This window comes from Neltuma alba, unplaced genomic scaffold, assembly GCF_004799145.2.
Source record: "Neltuma alba isolate B1F8T4 unplaced genomic scaffold, ASM479914v2 tig00003812_pilon, whole genome shotgun sequence".
Taxonomy (NCBI): domain Eukaryota; kingdom Viridiplantae; phylum Streptophyta; class Magnoliopsida; order Fabales; family Fabaceae; genus Neltuma; species Neltuma alba.
This window is the reverse complement of record NW_021633435.1, coordinates 24,688-40,169: the sequence shown is the minus strand read 5'-3', so window position 1 is coordinate 40,169 and position 15,482 is coordinate 24,688. Positions and strand designations below refer to the sequence as shown.

General features: G+C 35.9%; 2 protein-coding genes across 2 annotated transcripts; both read left to right on the top strand.

Annotated features, from left to right (window-relative positions):
• The first annotated feature begins 5,059 nt into the window (after positions 1-5,059).
• LOC114742572 (cation/H(+) antiporter 15-like) lies at positions 5,060-7,795 on the top strand. The gene is made up of 3 exons (XM_028930796.1): positions 5,060-5,254; positions 5,425-6,432; positions 6,533-7,795. Exons 1-3 carry the CDS (start codon positions 5,060-5,062, stop codon positions 7,793-7,795), a joined length of 2,466 nt encoding a protein of 821 aa, XP_028786629.1.
• A 2,182-nt stretch (positions 7,796-9,977) lies between these two features.
• LOC114742570 (cation/H(+) antiporter 15-like) lies at positions 9,978-12,870 on the top strand. Its single transcript, XM_028930795.1, has 3 exons — positions 9,978-10,343; positions 10,527-11,534; positions 11,629-12,870. Exons 1-3 carry the CDS (start codon positions 9,978-9,980, stop codon positions 12,868-12,870), a joined length of 2,616 nt encoding a protein of 871 aa, XP_028786628.1.
• The last annotated feature ends 2,612 nt before the right edge of the window (positions 12,871-15,482 follow it).

Sequence of the window (15,482 nt, the reverse complement as noted above, 5' to 3'; positions counted from 1 at the left end):
TGAGATTAATCAAGAAACTTGTCGTTCGACAGGTCTTGCTTTGCAAAACCACCAAAACTGACATAGTACAAAGCTCTTAACAATAATTTGCGCTAATCCCGATTCCCTAAATCATGTAATGCTTAAATATTCAGACGCCTTTCTGAATGCGAATTGACCCCTGCATCTGCCTATGCATATAAATCCTTTTCAGAATAAAGTTAAGTTACAGATGATAATAATAATTTCCTTATTACATGTTCCAAAATGTAATCATAGTAAACCAGAAGAACAGTTAAAAGACGATAATAATAATTTCATTATTACTAAGATGCAGGGATTATTAATCTTACGTGAATCACATGCTAGTAATGGCAAGTACGTCGACAAAGAGCATTAAGCCAGAAAATCACTATATTTCTACTTCAAGGCCAACCAAGTGACGATAGAAGCATTTTAAACCCACACAAAATACAAACCTTTGAACGCTTATCAGCGCCAAGGTCAGCATGCTCGAGGGCCTTCTTGCCAGCAACAATGCAGTACCGAAGGCAACCATCGAGCCGCCTATCGTTCTTGCCATCAATGTAACCTTCGGAGGTGAACCCTCGGATCTGCCCGCCGAACCTCGTGGGAAACTTGGAGGCATCAAATCGATCAATGGGACCGATTCCGCTTTCACCCGCAAGAAGCTTCTCATAGAATGTATCGACGTCGTTGCCGAACACAGAGGCAAGTCCCATTCCCGTTATCACCACCCGCTTCTTTGGGTCCTTCTCTCTCTTGGGAGCAGAAACTTTGGGGGACACAGTGGCAGAAATGAAATGAACTTTCTTCTTGGATCTTTCGGGCGCATTGAGAGATTTGCGAAGCGGGTCAAATGGAGACGCTCGAACAGTTGGAGATTGAAGTGCCAGCATGGTGCGGCGGGGGCGGCGGCTAGTGAAAGGCGCAACGATGACAACGACGGAAAAGTGGAGGGGAGGAATTCAGACGTAGTTGGGCTACTCCGGGAGTTGTTGTGGTATTTAAGAGCTGAATCCTCAGCTATGTGTTCGTGCGACGACAAGTAATCAGGCCTTCGAACTCTTCGCATCCAGTGGCATTATCAAATAGCAGGCGACGATTACGATGCAAGTCGAGAACTCAACAACTAATCAACAATAGCAGATTTCGTTTGAAGGGCTTCACCCAATTCCGTACATGTGTTGACCATTTGAATGCGGGCAGGATGCGCGCTCTGGTTTGGTAATAAACGAATAATTGCATCGTATTTTTTTGTTTTTATGAGTGTTTGCTTTTTCTACAAAATTAATACATTTATGGTTTTACCGCGCCTTTTCTGGCATATATTTTTAATATAAAATTCAATATATAATTAGTTAGTTAAATTTATTTACAATTTAAAAAATCTTGTGGAAGCAATTACATTTTATGCTATTATACTACATCTAGTTCTTAATACTACTTTCGATCCTAATTATAAGACTCAGTTGACTAAGCAGAAGAGATTAAGGAAAAAAGGTAAGTTAGTTATTTGTAATAAATACGTGTTATCTTTCCTAAAATATCCTTACTAATCAACTATATTGGCTAGAATTATAATTATTAAAAGGACTACCTTGAAAAAAAATGCATAAATATGAGAAACAAAATGGATTGGGGTCTTATATTTAGGATCAAAATAAAAGTCAAACAGGGTCTTATGTTAAGGACCGAAGGTAGTATAAGAGTTATAAAACTAATTTAAAGATATCTAAAAAATTAATTAAGTTGGTTATTTATCACAAATATGTGTTGGTCTTTATAAACTAACCTCTTTAATCATGTACATTAAATGATCAGAATTATCTCTTAATGGGACCTTTTATAACTGACAGTGATATTTTGAGAAAAAATAAAAGGTGAAGTGAATTGATGTGTTATATTATATTAAGTAGCACAGACAATATAATATTATCAAATCAAATTATAGCATGGCATTCGTGGTGACTCTCTAACATTTTAAAAGTTTTAGGATCAATAAATAAGCTCGCTGAAAACAAGTGAGTTTGGTTCCTAAGATAGATGTGACCTTTTAAGGAGGCATCACATATATGCAGATACAGCATGAAATTTGGAGCTAATTTTCACGGAAAAAATAGAGTAACAACAGTAATTGTGCTTCTAAGTTCACTTCACATATAATTATATATTTGTCACTCTTTCACTGAAAGCGTGTCAAGTTCATTGTGCGCTTTTATGCTGTGTTAAGATTTGGTGATTACTGGCTAAATGCTTAATTTTAGAAGTTAAACATAATTTTTCTTCTCTCTCTCTTTTTTTTTTTGTTTTTTAAAAAAAAGAAGCAGAACCAAACTAATCTACCCACACCGATCTTGTTGACCGTAAAATCTGGTTCCATTTGGTTGGGCAAACTTTATTTATAAATATTTGTAACCGAACATTTTCTTTTGATTTCCCCTTTAATTTACGAAATTGGATTAAAAAAAGCATATCACGGGTTGATAACTTAAAATGTTGTTACTCAAAGTCTCATATTTCGGAGCTTCTTCCTTTTTTTTAATTGAAAATAAAAAAGAACTGTGGTCTGCTTTTTTTTTTTTTTTTTGGGTCACAGGTCTTTATTTTAACTTTTAAGGGCTTGCTGGTTAATAAAAATATGTGATTGTCACCAACAGGGATTGGTCTAAGTGATAAGCGGCTTGGTATCGCTTAAGCGAGGTCTCGAGTTCCAGCCTCAGCGTATGCACAAATCCCCATTAGGAAACTCATCCACTACAGCCAGGTGCATGACGCGGGTCGGATCCAGATATAATCGGAACAAAGTTCCGGAAAACTGGGTGATTTAACTAAGCGCAAATAAATGAGATCACACAAATTTATCCTTTAAATGAGAATCATGAGACGCCAAGAACTTGTTAAAGATATGAACCAAATGAACTATCATTGAATTTGAATCTCTTGTTGCCTCACCATTTTCATTCTCAGATAGCCCCATCCTGTACTTTGGAGCTATTTATGATCATTCACATTACAAAGTTTCTCGCTATTTATAATTACTCTTGTGTTGTACAATCATAAAATCATAAACAAATAGTACCATGTATATATTCCATTTTTTTAGAGAAATAAAATAAAATAATTGTTCTTCTCAATTCCATTAAAGGAGGCATCAATTTGAAGGCAGATATGTTTATGATTGTGAAACCTATCTTCTAGACAAATTGGTAGCTTCAAGATAGAAAATGACATTATAAACTAGTGATGCCCAACAGGTGAAAGGTTACAGGACTGGTCCTGCTCGCTATTAATGCATGCCCCTCTGATTCAAAAGAGAAGTACTAATGCGTGCGTGCATTAGTATGCTTGGAGTTACATGCACAAGCATTTGTGTTGTTATTTTGAAGCCTCTAGGGTTTTCACATTATTATCACATGTTGTATCGTCCTTTAACGACACAACCTTGAACTTAATTCATGGATAGTAAATCTCCTAGTTCTAAAGTCTCTTTGAGTTTCCTCTTCTGGAGCAGCTTGTCTCTGAAAGGGTGTCTGTAGTGAATCAGCAATGCCTCTGACCTCAGCTATCCTGGCAACCCCATCATTTAGCTTATTCACTGCAGAGCCCACGCCCTGTGATTAAGAACCACATCAGTCAGAAAGAACTGGATATCATCACTATTGAGTAATTCTTGCATATGTATTATTTCTACTAGCTAATATAAATCCATCAAAGTAGGAGTTTTAATAGGCCTCATCACTTGAAGCCTTCATTTGGGTAATTTCAAATTTAGTTAAGAATAGTCCCGCACGTTTATGACTGATATATGAATTGAAATGGGAAGAAAACTTGAAAGAAAATGAAGGCATACCACCCGGCTGCGATGGCCATCGGTACCGTGGCAGCGCTTTACCCAGATGAACACAGGACAGGGATTTTCACAGCTCGTGATACGGAATATGCTGCAGCTAAAGCTGGACGAAAGAGTACAGAAGAACAAGAAGAAGGGAAGTAGATAAGGGGGAGCTACTAACTCTAGACTAACATATGCGAGATATTTTCTCAGAGTAGAAAGTTACTCTCTTTTTTCTTTTTTTAAACCAGCATGCGTGAAATCACTTGAATTTAAAATTTTTATCTGGGAAAAAATCAACAATACTTTAATTTCAGAAATTTGATTATAAATATTACTCCACACAAGTATTTAATATAATTTTCTTAAAATTGTAGTGCCGACATGTTTGTTGTGTAATGATTCTTCCAGTATCTACTGAATTGATCAGCTTCATTCATAATTTTTTATCACACATAAAAATCAATCAATTATTGTGCATCTGAAAAAAAAAAAGAGGAAAATTATTCATTGGTCCCAAATAAAAAGATTAAATATGGAGAGACCTTTAAAAATTTTATATTTACAAATTAAATTAAGATATTTATAGATCAAATTTAACATTTTATTAATATATTTAATTTATAAATAATAATTTCTTCAGATTTTAAAGGGCAGTAGGGGTGTTCAAACTATTTTAAATTGAGAGGTTTTGAATATAATTTTAATACTTTCTATTATAATTTTCAATAAACATGGTGCACTTTATTATTTTAATTTCGCGTGGGTATCTAAATTTGTCGCTTTTTTGTTTTTTTGGCCAACGAACGGGTGTATAAATTTAAAATTTTGTTCTGTGAAATGGCCAGGTGTAGTGACAGAAAACAAACGCGGGCAAGTAAGAAATTAAGAATACCGTTACAAGCAAGGCTACAAACAGGTCAGGTGTATAATGGCAAAGGAGAAACCTTCATGGCACCATTTACAAACAGATCAAACGGTATATATTCCTACAAAGTCCACTCTCGAAATCCAGCAACGAAGGCCATACAGGGGATGTGCCACCTCAAATGCAAGCCGAGATTTGGCCTGTCGTTACAACCAACTCATTTCATTTCTTTCTCTCTGCTCAATGCCTTTATATATCGCCATTCCTTCCTCTCGAAAGCCAACAGCTTTGCTCTTGTTCATCGATCTCTCAGAAGAAAGTAGAAACACCTTCAGAAAATTAAAAAAGGGGCAACCATGCTTTTGCAGAATCCCAGTGCGTGTTATAATCTCACTGTGAAAAACCCCAATCAAGTATGGAAAGCCAGTGATGTATATGGATCCGAACTTCCGAGTTTGGCCTTTCAAACGTGTTGGACCTTATTCGTCACTCGCATTTTCGTCATCATTGCCAGACCATTGCACATCCCCAGTCTTATTGCTGAAGTTATTGTAAGTATCTGCATGCATTCACAGCCTTGTTCACTGACATCTCTCTTTGTTCCCCTTTGGTTTTGGGTATCTTGGAGTCGAATTATTGCATAAAATAAAATGAGGGGGCACAGAATATATCATTCTTTTGCATTCTGACTTGCAAGTGATTGATCTAAATCTACGTGCAGGCTGGTTTCGTGCTCAGCACAGATTTATTGGGGGAGATACCGATAATGTTTCGCCTTCTTTTTCCCATTCGAGGGATCTTGAATGTTGAAGTGTTGAGCAGTTTAGGTATAATCTTCTACGCCTTCTTAACTGGCCTGCAGATGAACTTAGACAACGTCCTACGAGCACAAAAGAAGGCCTTTAGCATTGCCATATCTGGTGTTATCATTCCAATGGTAATGGCAGCGATCATATATACTCTGCATCGAAACACTTACGACGTTCAGACTGATGAAACCGTTGAAAGTGATCCACTTAAAGCTTGCCTGTTATGGTCAATATGTCTTACAGTCACGGGTTTTCCCTTGCTCACTGAAATCCTCGCCAGCCTCAAGCTCCTCTATACCGAGCTAGGAAGATCAGCCTTAGATGCAGCCATAGTCAGTGACTCTTTTTCTTGGCTTCTGTTTATGTTAGTGATTCCATTTATCCTTAGCGAAGGAGCTGGAGCAATCTACACTGTGATGGGTACCATAGCATTCATCACTTTATGCATTTTTGTGGTTCGTCCTGTCATTACTCCAATTATTGAACGAAAGACCGACCGGGAAGAATGGAATGATCATCAGCTACTGTTTGTGCTGATGGGAACTGTGATGTGTGCATATATTACAGACCTCCTTGGCTCTGGCATTGTTGGGGCTTTTGTGTTTGGATTGATTCTGCCTCATGGGAGATTTACTGGTCTGATGATGTCCGCATTAGATGATGTTGCTTCTGGTGTTCTAGCACCTCTGGTTTTTGCTGGCTCTGGCATGAGAATGGACTTGACAAAGGCCTTCTCTCACAGAAATTGGGCCTTTTCAGTGATGATTGTCGTGTTATTATGCACCCCAAAGATTCTCAGCACTTTGGTTGCTACTTTTGCTTATGGTATCCCTATTCGAGATGGTTTGGGACTCGGCGTGCTGATGAGCACCAAAGGCGTCATGGCTTTGATAATGCTTAACATTGGTTGGGACAGACAGGTATCCATGATCATTTTGAGATTTGACGTGTCACATTTGATTAAACACCGCTTCAATTTTATGACCAATTAGCTTAAATGTGTTTGTGTGTTATTTGCAGATTTTGACGGTCTCATCCTATTCAATTCTAGTCACTGCTGTTGTTATAATGACTATAGCATCTTCAGTTGTCACCAACACTGCTTACAAACCAAGACATCAATTTAAGATGAATAAAATGAGAACCATACAAAATTCAAGACTTGACACAGAACTTCGAATTTTGGCTTGTGTGCATAACAACCGCCATGCTAGTAGCATGGTGAAGATCCTTGAATGCTTCCATGCCTCAAGAGTTTCCCCTCTCTATGTCGGTGCACTTTACCTTGTTGAACTTACGAGTCGTGGCGCTTTCGTGCTCCTTGACCACATGAGCCAACATGTTTCCCACACAGGAACACAGTACCATAGTCAATCACAAGCTGAGCTCGAAGGCATTACCAACACCTTCCAAGAATTAGCCGAGTCAAATGATGCCGTTCGAGTTGAAACATTCAATGTTCTATCAAGCTATAAAACCATTCATGAAGACATATACAACACAGCAAATGAAAAACACACTAATCTCATCCTCCTCCCTTTCCACAAGCAGGTCAACACAGAAGGCAGTCTAGAAATGCTGAATAGGGCGTACAAAGACATAAACTACAATGTCATGAAAGAACCACCTTGTTCAGTGGGGATCTTCATTGATCGAGGCGTATTCTCACTATCCAAAACGAATTGTCGTATTCTCATGATTTTCGTAGGTGGACCTGATGACCGTGAAGCCTTAGCTATTGCCTGGAGAATGGCAACTTATCCCGGAGTTTACCTCTCATTAGTGAGGATACTTCTAGTTGATGAAGCTTCATATCAGGTGGATAAAGAAGTTGCGTTGAAAGCCAAAGGGATATTGTCTATGGCTTTGGATAGTTCCAAGCAAAAAGAGCTGGATGATGAGTATGTGAACTTATTTAGACTCAAGGCAATGCACAATGAAGACTCCATAACTTACTCAGAGAAGGAAGTTTATGTGGGTGAGGATATTCCTGAATTACTAAATGAGTTAGACCAAGGTGATGATTATCATCTGTACATAGTGGGACAAGGCAAAGGGAGAAACTCTGTGTTATTCTCAGGTCTCATGGAATGGTGTGATTGCCCTGAGCTTGGAGCTATAGGAGACATATTGGCATCCAACAGTTTCGGGTCTAAATCCTCTGTGCTTATTGTGCAGCAATATGGATATGATGGAACCATGTCCGGAAATGCTGTTCAGAAACATCCAAATGATCAGGAAACAAAAGAAGATGGCTCTCATACGCTTATTAATCACGTCTGAATAACGTTCATGGTGATGGATTCAATATTTCTGACGAACTAACCAGCGAGGAGAAGAAGCGACGGCGGATTTGAGTATTTTGGTGAACTTGTAACCAGTTCTGATTACAAGAATTTTGTGAGCAGTGTAATTCACATTAGGAATTGCTTTTTTGTTTTTTAAACTCTATTGCGCTTAAAAAATCTCCCTTCCAGATTTTAGTTGAAGGAGAAATTTCTGTGGGGGGGGGGGGGGGATGAAGTCATCAGTAGGATACTTGGATTAATAACTTTGTTGCATGTGTTGTAGCTTTTCCATGATAGCGCTGCGAAGTAGACAAGATTTTACCTTGATTTTATGAAATATTGGAATTTTATAACAGACAATATATAACTGTTGACTTTTTAATTGAGTTCATTTCTCTCAGAAAATTATGTCATGTTTTGCAAGAGAAAATGACAATCTGGCCTCGAAGAAGAGACTAATAACGGTAAAGGGTAGGATAATTGGTCTGAAAATGACAAAATTTAGTTGGCATCGAAAGAAGCTTAGTTGAAAACTATGAAAGTCTTGCTGGAAAATAATCTTTAGCTGTCATTATCTCTCTTATGAGGTCTAAAAATGTCGTTGATAGTTTTTTTTTTTTTTAATCGAAGTTTTCACTAATCAAGGTGTATCCATTAATTATAGAAGATAAATTTGGCCAAAAAAAATTATTCCTCTGGTCATTAATGTAAGATCTAATTAATTAATTTTAAATAAATTAAGAATGTTAGTTAAATTAGATACTCCTCAGGTCCTAAATATAAGACCCAAAAAGGGTCTTATATTTAGGACTAGAGGAGTAATACGATATGTTTATTCTAAAACATCCTAATCATTTTCTTAATTTCTTCTCTTCCTCTCCTACTCAATTAGTGTTGATGAAAAAATTGATGAACATATAAAATAAATCTTATATAGGACCAATGTCAATTCCTCAATTAGATCCTATATCAAGGATGAATGAGAGAAGTAGAAGATAAATTAAAAATAAGAAAATGACTTAAAAATGTATAAAACTTCTAGGAGTTATAATACTACCTCCGATCATAATTACAAGAATTTGTTTGTAACGTTATAATTAGTACCAGAGGTAATAAGTTAAAACATCAAAGCTTATTGAATGGGATGATATGGATTCAACATCTTTACATATTATAAATAGAAAAAAACGGGAATCAGGAAAGAACTATAAGGGGAAAATTGTTTCATTTAGATTTATCAATGCTTGAATCTGAATTAACCGATGATACTATATCACCATCTAACTGTATAGAAATTATAAAATCAAAATATTTTTATTAGATTAAGTATAATTTTAAAATATAAACAGTATTTTAATTTTGACAATTTATTTAAAATAAATGTAACTTTATACAAATATTTAATATAATTTTATTAAACTGGCAGTGTCCAGCTGTTTTTTGACTACTGATCCTTCTAGTATTTACTAAATTGATCAGCTTCATTGATAATTTTTTATCACACAAAAAAAGCAATCAATATACATAATTAAAACCCAATAAAGGTAATTTTTCTGTTTGTATTAATCATCAGGCATCATTTAAGAAAAGGAGGAAAATTATTCATTGGTCCAAATAAAAAAAATTAATATAAAAACATCTTAAAATTTTTATATTTACAAATCAAATTAGCATGCATATTTACAGTACAGATAAAACTTGCATATTTACAGGTCAAATTTAACATTTTATATTTACAAGTCAAACTTACATATTTACAAGTCAAACTCATAAGAATATTAAATTTCTTAAAATTTTAATATCTAATTTTTTCCCCTTGTTTAGGAATTATGGGTAATTTTTTCTTTAAAAAAAATTCATCACGAGTACCGTAAGGGGGGTTTAAAATATTTTCAAAAATCAGAACTTTTTAATATAATTTTAATACCTTTTATTATAAAGCACGTCATACTTTAACTTAGTTACGCATGGTTATATAATTTTTGTCTAATGAAATTGCCAGGTGCGGTAACAGGCATGAGATGACAATAATGGCGGGTGGGGTAATAATGCCGTTACAAACAGGTCAGGTGTACAATGGCGAAGGAGAAAACCTTTAAGGCACACCATTACAAACAGATCAAACGGTACACTCGAAATCCAGCAACGAAGGCCAAACAGGGGATGTGCCACCTCAAATGCAAGCCAGAATTTGGCAGGCCGTTGCAACTCGTTTCATTTCTTCCTCTGCTCAATGGCATCTTAAATCCCCAGTTGTTCCTCTCGAAACTCAACGACTTTGCTCTTATTTGTCCATCTCTGAGGAGAAAGCAGAAACACCTTCGGAAGAAAAAAAGAAAGGAGAAGCCATGCTTGTCCGCAATCCCAATGTGTGTTATAATCTCACTGTGAAAAACGCCAATCAAGTATGGAAAACCAGTGATATCTATGGATCCGAACTTCCGATTCTGGCCGTGCAATTGTTTTGGACCATATTCGTCACTCGCATTTTCATCATCATCGCTAGACCCTTGCACCTCCCTAGTCTTGTTGCTGAAGTTATTGTAAGTATCTGCGTGCATTCACAGCTTTGTTCACTAATAACATCTCTCTGTTTTTTTCCCCCCCTCCTTTTCTCCCTTTGTTCTGGGTATTTTGGTGTTAGAATTGCATAAAATAAAATAGGGAGCTCAGAATCATTCTTTTGCATTCTGACTTGTGGGTGATTGATACAAATCTACGTGCAGGCTGGTTTCATGCTCAGCATGGATATACTAGGGCAAATACCGATAATGCTTCACCTTCTTTTTCCTGTTCGAGGGATTTTAGATGTTAACGTGATGAGCAGTTTAGGTTTAATCTTCTACGCCTTCTTAACTGGCCTGCAGATGAACTTAGACAACGTCCTACGAGCATCAAAGAAGGCCTTTAGCATTGCCGTGTCTGGTGTTGTCATTCCAATGGTAATGGGAGCGATCATATTTGCTCTGCATCGAAAAACTTACACCCTTCAGATTGATGAAACCATTGAAAATGATCCAGTTAAAGCTTGCTTGTTATGGTCAATATGTCTTACAGTCACGGGTTTTCCCTTGCTCGCTGAAATCCTCGCCAGCCTCAAGCTCCTCTATACCGAGCTAGGAAGATCAGCCTTAGATGCGGCCATAGTTAGTGACTCTTTTTCTTGGCTTCTGTTTATGTTAGTGATTCCATTTACCCTTAACCATGGAGCTGGAGCAATCTACACTGTTGTGGGTACCATAGCATTCATCACTTTCTGCATTGTTGTGGTACGTCCTGTCATTTCTCCAATTATTGATCAAAAAACCGACCGGGAAGAATGGAATGATCATCAGCTACTGTTTGTGCTGATGGGAACTGTGATGTGTGCATATATTACAGACATCCTAGGCTCTGGCATTGTTGGGGCTTTTGTGTTTGGATTGATTCTGCCTCATGGGAGATTCACTAATGTAATGATGTCTGCAGCAGATGATTTTGCTTCTGGCGTTCTAGCACCTCTGGTGTTTTTTGGTTCTGGAATGAGAATCGACTTGACAAGTGCTCTATCTCACAAAAATTGGACATTTTCAGTTATGGTTATTGTCTTATTATGCATCCCAAAGATTCTCAGCACTTTGATCGCTACTTTTGCTTATGGTATTCCTTTTCGAGATGGTTTGAGTCTTGGAGTGCTTATGAACACCAAAGGCGTCATGGCTCTGATCATGCTCAATATTGGTTGGGACAGAGAGGTATCCATGATGATTTTGAAGTTTGACTTGTGCCATTTGATCAAACGCCACTTTAATTTTATGACTAATCAACTCAGATGTGTGTTATTTGCAGATTTTGGCAATTTCATCCTATTCAATTCTAGTCACTGCTGTTGTGATAATGACTATAGCAACTTCAGTTATCACCAATATTGCTTACAGACCAAGAAAGCAATGTAAGATGAACAAAATGAGAACAGTACAAAATTCAAGACTTGATACAGAACTTCGAATTTTGGCCTGTGTGCATAACAATCGCCATGCCAGTAGCATGGTGAAGATCCTTGAATGCTTCCATGCCTCAGGAGTTTCCCCTCTCTATGTTGGTGCACTTTACCTTGTTGAGCTTACAAGTCGTGGCGCTTTCGTGCTTCTTGATCACATGAGCCAACATGTTTCTCCCCTAGGAACACAGTACCATAGTCAATCACAAGCTGAGCTCGAAGGCATAAACAACACCTTCCAAGAATTAGCCGGGTCAAATGATGCCGTTCAAGTTGAAACATTCAATATTCTATCAAGCTATAAAACCATTCATGAAGACATATGGAACACAGCAAATGAAAAACACACTAACCTTATCCTCCTCCCTTTTCACAAGCAGGTCAACACAGGAGGCTGTCTAGAAATGTTGAATAGTGCATACAAAGACATAAACTACAATATCATGCAAGAACCACCTTGTTCTGTGGGGATCTTCATTGATCGAGGCGTATTCCCACTATCCAAAACCACTTGTCGTATTCTCATGATCTTCGTCGGTGGACCCGATGATCGTGAAGCCTTAGCTGTTGCCTGGAGAATGGCAACTTATCCCGGCGTTCACCTCTCATTAGTGAGGATGCTATACCATACAGGTATGGAAGTTGAGTTGGAATCAAATCGGATATCATCCACAGTTCTGGATAGTTCCAAGCAAAAAAAGCTGGATGATGAGTATGTGGACTTATTTAGAATCAAGGCAATACACAATGAAGACTCCATAAGTTACTCAGAGAAGGAAGTTCATGTGGGTGAGGATATTCCCGAATTACTAAATGAGCTAGACCAAGGTGATTATCATCTTTACATAGTGGGACAAGGAAGAGGGAGGAACTGTGTGTTATTCTCAGGTCTCATGGAATGGTGTGATTGCCCTGAACTTGGAGCAATAGGGGACATATTGGCATCCAACAGTTTTGGTTCTAAATCTTCTGTGCTTATTGTGCAGCAATATGGATATGATGGAACTATTTCCGGAAATGCTGTTCAGAAACATCCAAATGATCAGGAAACAAAGGAAGATGGGTTCGGTACGCTTATTAATCATGTCTGAATAATGCTCATGTTGAGTTATTTCTGATGAACTAACCTGCTGCAAAGAGGAAAAGAAGCGACATAGGATTTGATTTTTTGATTTACTTTGTAACAAAAGAATTTTGTGAGTAGTTTAATTCACATTCGGAATTTTGTTTTTCCTTTTAACTCTATTGTTGTGCTTAAAAAAAAAATCTCTCTTCCAGACTTTTTTTGGTTGAAGGAGAAATTTTTGTTACAGAGGTAAGGATACGGAAGATGAAGTGAGTGGGATTCATCTATGAGGATCTCACTCTCATGTAACTGTCTCTTTTAGACAGATTCTGAGATAATCATACGAAGGAGATATACATGTTTCCAACAGATGATTCTTGACTGCAGCGAGTCTGATAATTCTGTTTATAGCCCATATGCCCAATAAAAGTCTGGAAGAGAGAGGTGCAAAAGCACATATTTTTGTTTGACCAAGTCAAAAAAGTTAATTTTATGATTTAATATATAATTATTTCAGAGCTCCCCACTCTAAAGCTTATACTCGTCATGAATTATGTCGTTAGTTCTGATCCTTAATATAAGAACTAGTTAATTAGTTTAAATAGATTAAGAAGATTAGTTAGGTTAGTTATTTGTAATAAATATATTTTATATTTTTTAAAATATTCTTGCTAATTAAGTGTATTGGTTAAAACTATCATTATTATACAAATTACCTTGAAAAAAATATATAAATATGATAGCAAAGTGAATTGAAATATTTTATTTAGGACCAAAATAAAAATCAAATAAATTTTTATATTAAACAACAAAGGTAGTATGTAGTTATGTGAGTTTTCTTTCTTCCATTTGAAAAAATGACATCATACTCGAGATAATAATTTTAAGACTTTTTTATATAATGAGAAAATCATGATAGAAAAAGATAGAGACATGCATGTGAATCAATGAAGCTCATCCGTATGAAGGGGATGGACTTCTAAGATGATCATTGAAGACTTTTTTTTTTTTTTGGGCCAAAACATTGAAGACTATTAACTTCGTTTAAAACAGAGTGGGAGAAATATAGATGCGCATCCTTTGTTGTTTGACCAATTCAAAGCCAACGAAGGATTTATCGTAGATCGTCAAAGGTCAAACGTGAGACTAGTATACACCCTTCTTCACTTCTTGGTCAATCGCCAAAAACATGCAAATAAAAAAACGTTGTTTTTGTCTAGAAAAATTTTTATTCTTTATATATCTGTTCCTAATTAAATAGAGATATTTTTAAAATATCATCCATTAAGGGTGGGTTGGGGGACAATTCATTAAAGAAGGTTATGTTTTTGAATCTTTTTTTAGTTTGTATCGTGAAAGATTAACCCTACCCTTAAATCCAATTATTAATAGTTTATTATTGTTAAACTTAATTTGTACTATCATTAAGTTGTGTTGTTGGCATGATTAATTGCACATATATTGTATCTGAACATACGATTTATATATTGATAGATATTATATTGAATAGAAAAATTAAAATTAATTGTGAAAAGAAATAATATATAATATATATGACAGTAATTACATTAATTTCCTTATATTTATAATGCCAAGTTCTATTTTTACATTATCATTTAATTATAAACTTACATTAAAAAATATAGATTACCTGACCAGCTACAATTAAAAAACTTGAGATGATGGATATACTATGGGGTAAAATGGTAAATTACAAGACTGAAGTAAATAATATAGACCACTGTTAGCCAAAAAAAAAACAAGTTAAAAATATATATCGACACAAATATATACACACACACACAAAGTGCCGTGTTGACTTACAATTAAAAAAATTGATGTTACAGGAAAATTTTAAAAAATGAAGTTCCCATTTGAAATTCTGAAACCGTGAGGACTGAATGAATGTTTTTGGAAGGCCAATGATATTTGAAAAAAAAAAAAAAACCTTAGCCCCCAAGTATTTAACGTGAGCGAGAGTGAGGGGAGACGATCCTCCTTGTAAAAGCGAGAAGCTTTCTTCATCACATTCGTCACTATCGCGGAGAAAGTGACGGGAAGATTCTGCTTTCGACGTCAGCCTGACACCGCGCTGCGGACTGCGACGTTTTTTGGGGGGGGGGAATAATTTTTTTTAATTTTTGCCAAAAGAAAAACGACGTCGCTCGTTGCTAATTGCACACTTAATCATCCATTAAGATCAGGTTTAGTTTAATCAGTTAAAATACATACAGTAATTAAGTTTATAGTGTTGAGAGGTTGGTCCACCTGCTTGCAAATATGGACTCGGCTTCATCCAATCCTCTTCTTCTAAATTATTGGCTAGCAAGTAAGAAGAATACTTCATTACTTCGTTCGTTAATTTTTATAAGATACACCTAATCAAATTATTTTGTTCGAAATGCTGATTAAAATTAATTAGAGAAAAAAAATATTTAAAATTTGTAGCCTATTTTTATTCAAAAATATCCTGATTCATGTAGAAGAAAAAATGTGTAGGGGAAAAAGAATGTATAAGAATTAAATTCAATAATATAAGTAATTAAATGGAAGTAAAATAAAAAATTAACGAACAAATTTTGAGACAGTTTTTAAGTAATTCTTATAAAAGAAAATATCACATATTCTACAATTATT

Bases quoted from the DNA above. Each gene is read 5' to 3' on its own strand.
- LOC114742572 (XM_028930796.1), top strand. From the start codon at position 5,060: ATGCTTTTGCAGAATCCCAGTGCGTGTTATAATCTCACTGTGAAAAAC. The intron at 5,255-5,424 runs GTAAGTATCTGC...ATCTACGTGCAG, and splicing joins GTCTTATTGCTGAAGTTATT to GCTGGTTTCGTGCTCAGCAC. The intron at 6,433-6,532 runs GTATCCATGATC...TGTTATTTGCAG, and splicing joins ACATTGGTTGGGACAGACAG to ATTTTGACGGTCTCATCCTA.
- LOC114742570 (XM_028930795.1), top strand. From the start codon at position 9,978: ATGCAAGCCAGAATTTGGCAGGCCGTTGCAACTCGTTTCATTTCTTCC. The intron at 10,344-10,526 runs GTAAGTATCTGC...ATCTACGTGCAG, and splicing joins GTCTTGTTGCTGAAGTTATT to GCTGGTTTCATGCTCAGCAT. The intron at 11,535-11,628 runs GTATCCATGATG...TGTTATTTGCAG, and splicing joins ATATTGGTTGGGACAGAGAG to ATTTTGGCAATTTCATCCTA.